Raw genomic sequence first — 11448 nt, 5'->3', positions numbered from 1 at the left:
GAGCACTTCATGCTTCCATCTACTGAAAAGCTTTATGGAGATGAAGATTTCATTTTTCAGACTTCCAGTACAAGACAGACTCCTGTCATCTGCAGAAATACTCGGATGATTCTGCAGTCGTGGGGTGGATCAGAGATGGACAAGAAGCTGAGTACAGGAAGGTGGTGGACCGCTTTGTGGCATGGTGTGGAAACAATCATCTCATCTTAAACGTGACTAAAACAAAGGAGATGATTGTAGATTTTAAGAGAAACAGGAATAAGTCAAAAACTATTTCTATCATGGGAGAAGAAGTGGAGGTGGTGGAGGAGTATAAATACCTCAGTGTTCACCTGGACAACAGACTAGAGTGGAGATGCAACTGTGAAGCTGTCTACAAGAAGGGACAGAGCAGACTGTAGTTCTTGAGGAAGCTTAGGTCCTTCAGTGTTTGCAGCAAGATGCTGCATATCTTCTATAAGTCTGTTGTGGAGAGTGTGATCTCTTCTGTCATCATCTGCTGGGGAAGCAGCATCAGAACCAGGGACTTAAAAAAGCTCAACAAGCTGATAAAGAAGGCTGGTTCTGTTCTGGGGACTCCTCTGGAACCTCTGGAGATCATTGTGGAAAGACAGATTCTTCATAAAATGAAGAACATTATGGAGAACCCTGAGCATCCTCTTCATGAGACTGTCCTACAACAACAGAGTGTCTTCAGTCAGAGGCTTCTTCAGTTCTGCTGTAAGACGGAGCGCTACAGGAGATCCTTCCTGCCCACAGCCATCAGCATCTACAACGGCTCTTTGAGGAAACCTGAATATGAGCTACAACATTAAATTTCCCTTTGGGATTAATAAAGTATTTTTGAATTGAATTTCTTGTTAGAACCAGTTTGCTGAGAAGTTCTCCGATCACAACTGGTTGTGCTTGGTAGGACCAGCCCATCTGTCCCTCCTCAGTTTTCCAGCTCTGATCCTCTTCACTTCAGGAAAATAGTGCAGACTAACGGCTGCTGTTGTAGTATTGCTGCCACTACCAGCAATGCACCGCTTCACCACATTAACGCTGTTTTTAACGCAACTTGGTTTCTACCCGAACCGTTTATCATTGATGATCACACAATGACTTCCCCTTTGATGTCATATACAGGCAACTTTGGACTAACAAAAATTTAACAAAATATGCTTATTTTGTGTCACAATTGTCTTTTATCATGTCTTTAATCCTGATATGTCAATACGGCCCAATTATTTCCATATTAAAATGTTTTCTTTCAATTTCTGCATTTGTGGGAAAAGCATGTCTCAGGCACTTATGAGAAGGCACTTTAAGCTTGTTTTGTGTTTTGACTTTTTCATAAATCTTTTGACTTTTCCTCGATTTTCAGCACAATCACATTTTATTTTCTGTAGATAAAAAAACAAACCCATTTAATGACATTTGAAGAAAAAAAAAAAACCATAAAAGCCAAGCTTGGAATTAAATAGGTATTTATCAGGCCCTTCCCATCTAGGAATGAAAAGTTCCAACTTTGCTAGTAGGAGAAAAACAGAACGGCGTCACAGTTAAAATGAATATGCTTTATTTTCCTTTTACAAAACAAAACAGAAAGGGGGCAAAAATTACCATCTAGATATACAGGAAGAAACATGAGAGGATTTGAAGTTGAATAAGCTGAATAATAATGGAAAGAGAAATAAGAAGTCATCTACAGGTGGATGTTAAAGCTTCCAACCCAATGAAATCCTGTGCAGCGCCCTAATTCTCAGAAGAAGTGAAGTAATAAAACCTTCATCTGAGGGTTGACAGGGGAACACGTCTGAGAACAAGGAGAGTTTGGTCGAATGCTGCTGCAATTCTCATGTTAGTTAATACTGATAACGACCCAACCCTTTAGCTAGGTTGTAATGAACAACGGTACACTGTGATATGATGCAAAGCACGGCAAAAATCCAAAAGAATTGTGTGTGTTAAACATTTTCTCAATGCTTTATTCCTTTTATCTTGAAAGAACTCGCAGCCTGTTTATGTTCTTGTTTAGTGTCTAAGGCACGTTTAAAGAAACATATGGTTAATGGTTCAATTAGAGGAGAAGGAGCCCAAGTCTCTGCTGCTGCTGCTGACTACATCCAGAGGAAACCGAGTCACAGCAGAGCTGAGGGGTGGCTGTGAGGATCCCAGCAGGTAGTCATTTTTTTTGTTTTTTACACCGGAGTGGTTCAGCTGTGGAGGCGGCTGCTGTATTTAAAGCTGAGTTAAAACAAAGGTCTGTTTGAGGATTGAGAACTAACAACTCTACGCCTACAACTACTAAGTGCTCGATAAGGTCTGTGGGAGGTCTGAAGAGTCGGGATTTATCTCACAAAATAATGGCACAAAGTACATTCGAGTCACAGAGCTAGAAATTTACATAAGTCGATGTTTGAACGAGCCAGAATGACATTCACGGCTTACTGCTGTTCTCAGGGCATCTCTTAAATCAGACTCCAGAAACAAGCTGGAGAAGGAAAAAATATCTGTTTTTCATTCTTTAGTTTGTCTTATGTTTGAGCCATCATACCAACTTTTTGGTAAAATCTGGTTCCTACATTAGCAGACAGCAGAGATTAGTTAGTCTCAATTTATTTGGCCTCTACAGCGCCACCTACTGGCGACACATTCTTAATTTTCTTTAGGACAACCATACCACGTGGTGAAGATATTCTTTATCTGGGTTCTTAAAATAAAAATGAAGCTCATGGTTCCAAAACCTTTTCATTTTGAAAGTTTTACACCTTCCAGAATTTCCATTGCTTTTCCAGCATTTCAGGTATTACAACATGTTTACAATACTTGTTTAGAAGTTGGGTTTTATTATTTGTATGTAGTAGAATTTATGAAACAATGCCACATTGAGTGGGTTTTCTGGTAGATCTGTAACATTTGGATGTGTCCACAGGTCCAGATCAAGACAGCAAAAAAAGAAATAAAAAGCAATTTTTTAAAAACTTTGTAATTGAAAATAAAATAATCACAGGTTTTGTATGTAATAATAGAATAATCTAGCTGGAAGCTGAGTATGCAATGATTTATCTGACATCCTGTAGAACAGCAGTAAAATGGTGCTGAAAGCCCCAGTTGGGGTTCCAAAGACCATCTTGAATGTTATGATAAAACAAAGTGAAGCTAAGCACAAACACTGAAACAATAGTGAAGATCACTCGTCACCACCAGTTTTCATCTGAATAATCAGAAAATGTGCTCAAATCACCCATTTAGTGGCACTGCAGTGCTTTCCTGTTAAGCATTTCTTTCTGCTTGCTTTGGGTTTCACATGTTCTGTGCAGTTCTGTGCATTTTTCCAGCATCTTTTTCCAGCTTGAGGCCGGCATTCCTGGTGGTGGACAATCCACAGAGGTTATAAGCTTTAAAACCAAGCCACACATTCCTTCTATAATGTTGAGATGAAGCAACAGGTAAATAAAATACCTTCTTATTTTTCACAGTAATATACGTGTCAGTTCAAATTCTATGTTTTTCTATTGCCTGTCCCGAGACGTTTCTGCAGTGTGGTGCGGTGAGTGGGTCAGACACCAAGCAGCGTCCTCAGAGAGGACTCGTGTAGCACTGAACACTGGGGGGAGGGGGTGTGTCCGGTACCAGAAATGAAAATCGATTCCATATAGTCCTGGTTTTCCACACTTGATGTGAACACTCTCAGCTGAATTTGTAAAAAAAAAAAAAAAAAGCACTTTGTACCTTTACATGTATGTTGTCATTAAGCTAAGCAGATCATTTCAGGCCTGATGGGAGGTAATGAGGGGCAGGTTTAAGTGTGGCTGATAGACTGACCCAAACCAGTGGAGAACAAAGTAAGGCAGAATTGTCTGTTTGCTCCTGTGATCAGAGTATTTTTCCAAAAAGGACAACGGATTTTCCCTGCAGCGCTAGCAGATAAAAAGATGCACCAGAACCGCTTCAGTGGCCAGTCAACGGTTTAAAAACTGAATCAGGAGATGGGAACAGTGAGGATCTTCGAGAGGAGAATTAGGTGCAGGAAGGAGAGTACTGAGGAGGAGCCGAATAAAAAGTGTGTTTTTCACTCGGCGTTGGAGGTCTGCGTGTCGTTGAAGTCGTTGGTCCGGCTGTCGGCGTCGTCATCAGACATGTCTCCGGAGGCACCGTCCAGGTTGAGATTGCGGCGGCCTGAACGGTTGGAGGAGAAGCTGCTGACTGGGCCGCCACGCCTGCTCAGAACAAATAAACCCATTACTTCAAATCAATTTCTCCACACATTCAGTCTTTATGTTAAAATAAAGAAAAAAAACTACAACTGCAAGTAGTGATGAAAGGGGTCCAGGCCCTCCTTACCAGTCAATCTCTGCCCATAACCTTCCTAAAAACAAACCCCCAAATTAAAGATGGTGATTTACGGCATTGCTCTGAATGTATGTAAGGTTTAAGCTGATCTATTCCTTTTTTGGAAAATAAACTCCACAATGTAGCGACGCCTGGTGCTGAATGCTTGCCAAATCGTGTCAACTACCTGATGCCTGGTTCACACAGGAGGATCTTCAAATTGTCAGCTGATTTTCAAAACCTGAGAGATCCCGCACATGACGATAAAAAAAAATCATAGGTATAACAGGTTTGGTTCTACAGTGTGTGGAGTCACACCCTAAAGTCAAAATTGAGTTTAGAGTAATTCCCTTCCGTGTTTCCGTCACCTCACTTTCTGATTGGCTGCAAATCTCATTCAACAGGTTGCGTGCTCGTTTTGTCCTTGGGGAACCCCCTAGACGGTAGGATATCAGGTCAAGACAATTCAACATGTTGAATATCCCCGATTTAAGGTCGGAGCGGTCCTGACGTCCTTCCAAGCAGACTAGATCACTCTTAACACACCACACACAGCAGGATTATCTCATAAGATTATTTTAAGAGCCATCACGATAATCTGGGCATGTCGGAAGGGAAAGATCGGGGCAAACATTGGCATAAAAATTCTGTCATGCGAACCAGGCAATACGATCATAGTTCCTGGTTTGGGAAATGAATTTGACTTAAACAGCTGTTAAAATGCAAACTTTTAACTTGTCGCAAAAATGTTTAAAGGCGGTTTACTTTATTCTATCTATCCTCACCTCTACATAAGATTTTACGATCACTAGATCATTCATCCTTAAACTCTAGGCTGAGACTTTGCAGAAATGCTTATGGCCTCTCTTGTCTGATGGATTCTAGTATATTCTAAATTATAAGTCATCATATGTTAAATTTAGCCACAGCACCACCTACTGGTGAGTGGTTGGGAATTTTCTATTCGATTAGAGGCGCATGTATTAAGTTCCAAATGAACTCTGTAGTTTTTTGGTTTAGGCTGCTGTCTCAGACGTCTAAGAATTGGAGCAGGGTCCCATGCTCTGCTGGGTGCTGCTCTTCAGCGGAGTTCCCTTACCGCAGCTGGCTTGGACTCCTAGTTCAGCACGATGATTTAAAATGGATCGCTTCCCTTTTTAAAATTTTTGAGCTAATCCCAAATCTTAGAGTAGAAAGAACAGATGTAGGGACATCTGTAACAAAGGTTTTCACTATCTTTGTCATACCTGAGACGGTTCTTTAAGGAGTTGACCTCTCTGGTGAGACCCTCGCTGGCCTCTGTGGCGTCGTCCAGCTCCCTCTGCAGCTTCCTGCGAGAGGCGTTGGCTCTTGTTGCCTCCTCTTCTGCTTCCTCCAGCTGACGCTTTAGTTGCTTCATACGTGAGTTGGCCTTCTCCATCTGTAAGGGCAATGGACATGCAAGGAGACAAGACGAGGTAGTTAGGTTATAGAGCGCGTGAGAATTTCAACTGACTTTGCTTCATTTCTTTTATGTCTACCTGTTCTTTGAACTGGTCGGCATGACGACGCTCATCCTCCACTTGCATCATCACTTCCTTCAGCTTCTTCTCAGTACGTCTGACGATTTTGTTGGCTGTAGCTCTCTCCCTGAATGTTTATCACAGGCAACAGTGAGACAAATAACATTCTGGCTAAAATCTATATCCTCTTTGTGCAAAGACAGAAGCTGTAGTCTTACTTGGCTTCCTGCTCCAGCTGCTCCTCCAGCTGAAGTATCTTGGCCTCCAGTGCAGTGATGGATGCCTTAAACTTTGACTTTACAGCTCCTTCTAGCTCTGCCAGCTTAGTTTTAAGCTCCTGCATTTAACAGATAATGTAATTTAATAACAGAAGGATTATATAAAACATTTTTCCACTGCAGGTGAAGAAAAATGATTAAAAACAAGAAGGTATGATGTGTATGCGCTCAGTGAGGAGCCTAAGCCCTTCCAAACAGTAGGACTGTCTGCACATAAATATGATTTACGTACAAACTGTTTTTTTTTTAATCTGATTGTCCGTTTTAAATCTGAGAATTGTGTATAGGAGATTTATTTTTCACTCGATATAAATTAATGACATATTAATCATTTTTCACAGGTTTTCCATATAAGGCAGGTATTAATAGCAAATATCACACAGTGCAGCATCCCAGCGATTAAAATAAATCATTCAGGCATGTTGTTTAAATAAACAAGAATCTTCTACAAATTCTGATGGAAATCTGATGCCCCGCAGCACCGTAGCTAGAGCCCACAGTAACAGGGAAGCTCTGCTGAGGAGGGGGAGACGTATGCAGCCCAGTGATCTCAGAAATGGTATAGTTGTCACCTGAACTCACCACGACAGAGTTTAAAATAGTGAACACATATAATAGAATATTGCTTTTAGAATGGATATCTGTTCCATTTATTTAATATTTTTCCGGTAATTATTAAAAACAGGATGATTTTAAATTCGTTTTTCTCAAGGAATATTCTGCTTCCAGTCCTGACGTCACATCATCGGCAGCTGTTGATTGGCTCGTGTGACCTAAACTAAAATTGTTTTTCATTGATCTTTAATAAGATAAATTAATACAGGTCCTTCTCCAAATATTAGCATATTGTGATAAAGTTCATTATTTTCCATAATGTCATAATGAAAATTTAACATTCATATATTTTAGATTCATTGCACACTAACTGAAATATTTCAGGTCTTTTATTGTCTTAATATGGATGATTTTGGCATACAGCTCATGAAAACCCAAAATTCCTATCTCACAAAATTAGCATATTTCATCCAACCAATAAAAGAAAAGTGTTTTTAATACAAAAAACGTCAACCTTCAAATAATCATGTACAGTTATGCACTCAATACTTGGTCGGGAATCCTTTTGCAGAAATGACTGCTTCAATGCGGCGTGGCATGGAGGCAATCAGCCTGTGGCACTGCTGAGGTCTTATGGAGGCCCAGGATGCTTCGATAGCAGCCTTTAGCTCATCCAGAGTGTTGGGTCTTGAGTCTCTCAACGTTCTCTTCACAATATCCCACAGATTCTCTATGGGGTTCAGGTCAGGAGAGTTGGCAGGCCAATTGAGCACAGTGATACCATGGTCAGTAAACCATTTACCAGTGGTTTTGGCACTGTGAGCAGGTGCCAGGTCGTGCTGAAAAATGAAATCTTCATCTCCATAAAGCTTTTCAGCAGATGGAAGCATGAAGTGCTCCAAAATCTCCTGATAGCTAGCTGCATTGACCCTGCCCTTGATAAAACACAGTGGACCAACGCCAGCAGCTGACACGGCACCCCAGACCATCACTGACTGTGGGTACTTGACACTGGACTTCTGGCATTTCCTTCTCCCCAGTCTTCCTCCAGACTCTGGCACCTTGATTTCTGAATGACATGCAGAATTTGCTTTCATCTGAAAAAAGTACTTTGGACCACTGAGCAACAGTCCAGTGCTGCTTCTCTGTAGCCCAGGTCTGGGGAATGCGGCACCTGTAGCCCATTTCCTGCACACGCCTGTGCACGGTGGCTCTGGATGTTTCTACTCCAGACTCAGTCCACTGCTTCCGCAGGTCCCCCAAGGTCTGGAATCGGCCCTTCTCCACAATCTTCCTCAGGGTCCGGTCACCTCTTCTCGTTGTGCAGCGTTTTCTGCCACACCTTTTCCTTCCCACAGACTTCCCACTGAGGTGCCTTGATACAGCACTCTGGGAACAGCCTATTCGTTCAGAAATGTCTTTCTGTGTCTTACCCTCTTGCTTGAGGGTGTCAATAGTGGCCTTCTGGACAGCAGTCAGGTCGGCAGTCTTACCCATGATTGGGGTTTTGAGTGATGAACCAGGCTGGGAGTTTTAAAGGCCTCAGGAATCTTTTGCAGGTGTTTAGAGTTAACTCGTTGATTCAGATGATTAGGTTCATAGCTCGTTTAGAGACCCTTTTAATGATATGCTAATTTTGTGAGATAGGAATTTTGGGTTTTCATGAGCTGTATGCCAAAATCATCCGTATTAAGACAATAAAAGACCTGAAATATATATTCATTGGGCTCTTCATGGTTCTACAAAAATCCATAGAACTTTAGATGAACAACATGACAATAATCAATGTGATGGACAAAAACCATTAAGAATTCCGCCCAGTTTTATTCCGTTGCCACCCTGTGGTCCTGTAATTGGTGGGTTGCTGGTTTGAACCCCCGCTCTGTCTGTCTCAGTCATTGTGACCTTAGGCAAGACACTTCAACCTCCTTGCCTGCTGATGGTGGTCAGAGGACTCGGTGGTGACGATTGTATGGCAGCCTCACTTCGGTCAGTCTGCCCCAGGGCAGCCATGGTTACAGTGTAGCTCACCACTGTCAGTGTGTGAATGGGTGGATGACTGAATGTAGTGTGAAGCGCTTTGGGGTCTCTGGGGACTTGATAAAGCGCTGTACAAGTTCAGGCCATTTATTTACAACATTGTATTAGTTCGATGAGGTTTGTGAATAACTGTTCGTCTACTTAACCTACTTCCTGGCTGCAGACTTTGACTGGACCGCTGTAAATCTATTGTATCTTTGTTGGTGTGCTTGGGATCACTGTCGTGTTGATGGAGCCACATTGAACCATTCTGATCTAGAATATTTTGGAGCAGGAAAGAGTTCATTGCTGAATTACAGGCTGCAAGATATCCAAGTCCTCTGGATGCAAGACAACCTCAAATCATCAACTCTCCATCACCGTTCTTGACAGCTAATATTTGGTATTTGTGCTGATATGTTGATTCACACTGAAGTACAGTATGAGAAAATCACCAGCTTAATTTCGCTGGAAATTATTTCTGAAATCATAATTTATTCAGATGCTGATAAATGCTTTTAAAAGAGAAGAAGCTCTCTCTTAGCTACCGTTACCTATAAGTTATACGTGTTCAGTACGGTTGTGTAGGTTCCCAGTCTAACCAGAGACATGACAATCCGAGGTGCTTGAATGAACAGCAACTGTTTTTTGAGAATATTTCCTCTGTTGTCCAAACAAAATGGCTTCTTCATATTTAAACGTATAAGGTGTATGAGTTGCTGTTAGGATGATCCTATTATTAGCATCATTAGGTCACGATTGACTGACGCACCCAGTCAGCAGTTAAACATAGAAAGGTTTGAATACATCTGCTTAGTAGCACTTGGCTGCATCTTACTGCCTCAGTATCATAGGTAGCAGGAAGGGGGACAAAGTTGGCTACATGATTTTCTGCATTTTGCTCCATGTTTCATTCAGTCAACATCGACGCAGTCTAAAGTGTCATGTGTTAAGATTATGTTTAACTAATTTTAGGTTTTGGTAAAAACACAATGATCTCTTTATTATGTCCCGATACATAAGTTCAGAATTTAAATGGGTGTATTTGTATTTTTTCCCATGTCTGAATGAATTTAAGCACAGACTCATTGAAGCTGGACCTTGTTTTGTCGCTCCATCTGCTGCCGAGCGTTCTCACTCTTCTGTGCAGTGCTGCGTTCTGCAGCCAGCTCAGCATTCAGGCTGTCCACCTGAGGGAGAGCAGGAACAGAAAGAAGGAAGTAAAGGAGATGTTTCACTTTTCCAAAGTATTTCACAGCAGTGCTTTGTGTTCTATTGCTTCATGTTTTGTCATATTTACCAAATCAGCCTTCGCAGCTTAAACTCTTTTCTGGTTGTGAATGTGATTGTTTACCTGTGTGCTGCTCTTTCTGAAGCGGTCGTTGAGGAGCTCCATGTTGCCTTGCTCCTCCTCCAGCTCCTCCTCCAGCTGAGCAATACGGGCCTCGAGCCGCCTCTTCTCCTCCAGCAGTGATGACCTGACACACACAAACATCTTTTACCTGATTGTGCCAGCAGATCTGATAATATCCCCCTATTGTTTCTGTAGTTTTTGTTTAACTGTTTTGTTTTCTGTTTTTTGTGGCTGAGCGTTGAAAAAATGAATAGAATCTGATCTCCTGGGGAAGACGTCAGGTAGAAATACTGACTTTCCAGCAGCACTGTTGGAGATCTCATCAGCAAGCTCGTCCCGCTCTTGTTCAGCATGTCGCCGGGCTCTCTCTGATGCAGCATAGTCCTACGCATACACACAGTGGCAGTCAGTCTCCATGTCTCGATAAACACCAGGGAACTTATAAAACAGAAACACGTCTCATACCTCATGAAGCTGTAAGATTTCAGCTTCTAAGTTCTTAAATTTCTTCTCGTTCTCCTTTGACTGAGTGAAGATCTCATCTCTAGCAGCTCTTGCCTCCTCCAGCTCTCTCTGATAGTCTTTCATCTGAGCCTGCATGACCAGGAGTTCACTTAAGCCTTTATTACTTCACTGAGAACTTTATTTACACACAGTGATCAGTAATCATACCCCTTCAAACTCTGCTGTAGTGTATTGAGATTTTACGTGTGTTGGACCATTCGTTTGCTGAATGTTGGACCATTTGTGGGCTACTATGCCTTCCAGTGTTAGCTGCCATTATGTACTCCAGGATAGTCTGCTGCTACAACACCCAGCAGGCATTGCAGCTGATAGGAAGGGGGGCGTCGCAGCTCTGACGTCACAGTGGACTATATAATAATATGAAGTCTCTCTCATCTTTGCTTTTCACGCTGGAAACCGGGACCGGTTAGCCACGCAACTGAAGCACATCATCCTGGAGAAGAAACTCACACGTGGGTTTTCATCAATTCTCCCCACTGGCCAGAAACTCAACGAATTGGGCTTACAAGAATAGGAAGGCCTGTAAGTTTTTACTTTACCGATCGAAGACGTGGATTTAACACGTGACCAGAACCCACGGAGGTTTCAAGGAGACAAAATCTTCCTCCTTGTTTTTGTTCCAGTCGACTACTGACGGACCATCATATTTTTCCACTTTTGCCAAAGGAGCAAAACCGGACGTATTTGAGTTAGTTACAGACGCGTAACTGCTCCCTCCTTCTCCCTCCCTTTTCTAAAGAAGACGATAATAAGTAACCCGTTTTGTTTTATTTCTATTAGAAATAGCTTGGGCAGGATAGAGTAGGATTTTAGGGTGATTTAGAATCGCCACTTATAGTCAAACATGTTCTAAGTCGTATGTGCATGTTTTATTGAAACTTTGATTGCTGTGGGACTC

General features: G+C 41.9%; 1 protein-coding gene across 3 annotated transcripts in view; it reads right to left on the bottom strand.

Annotated features, from left to right (window-relative positions):
• Positions 1–1544: 1544 nt before the first annotated feature.
• Positions 1545–11448, bottom strand: part of LOC124868150 (myosin-10-like) — a 75881-nt gene continuing 65977 nt past the window's right edge. For all 3 annotated transcript variants that reach the window (XM_047364992.1, XM_047364993.1, XM_047364994.1), the window contains 8 exons: positions 10491–10619; positions 10321–10409; positions 10026–10149; positions 9772–9861; positions 6038–6156; positions 5838–5946; positions 5565–5737; positions 1545–4205 (listed from right to left, as the gene is read on the bottom strand). In XM_047364992.1, the coding sequence (XP_047220948.1) occupies positions 4058–4205; positions 5565–5737; positions 5838–5946; positions 6038–6156; positions 9772–9861; positions 10026–10149; positions 10321–10409; positions 10491–10619 (981 nt within the window). In that variant the 3' untranslated portion in view covers positions 1545–4057. The remainder of the gene's footprint in view (positions 4206–5564; positions 5738–5837; positions 5947–6037; positions 6157–9771; positions 9862–10025; positions 10150–10320; positions 10410–10490; positions 10620–11448) is intronic.

Source organism: Girardinichthys multiradiatus, chromosome 5 (assembly GCF_021462225.1).
Source record: "Girardinichthys multiradiatus isolate DD_20200921_A chromosome 5, DD_fGirMul_XY1, whole genome shotgun sequence".
In the NCBI taxonomy this organism is placed as follows: domain Eukaryota; kingdom Metazoa; phylum Chordata; class Actinopteri; order Cyprinodontiformes; family Goodeidae; genus Girardinichthys; species Girardinichthys multiradiatus.
This window is presented reverse-complemented; position numbering and strand designations above follow the sequence as displayed.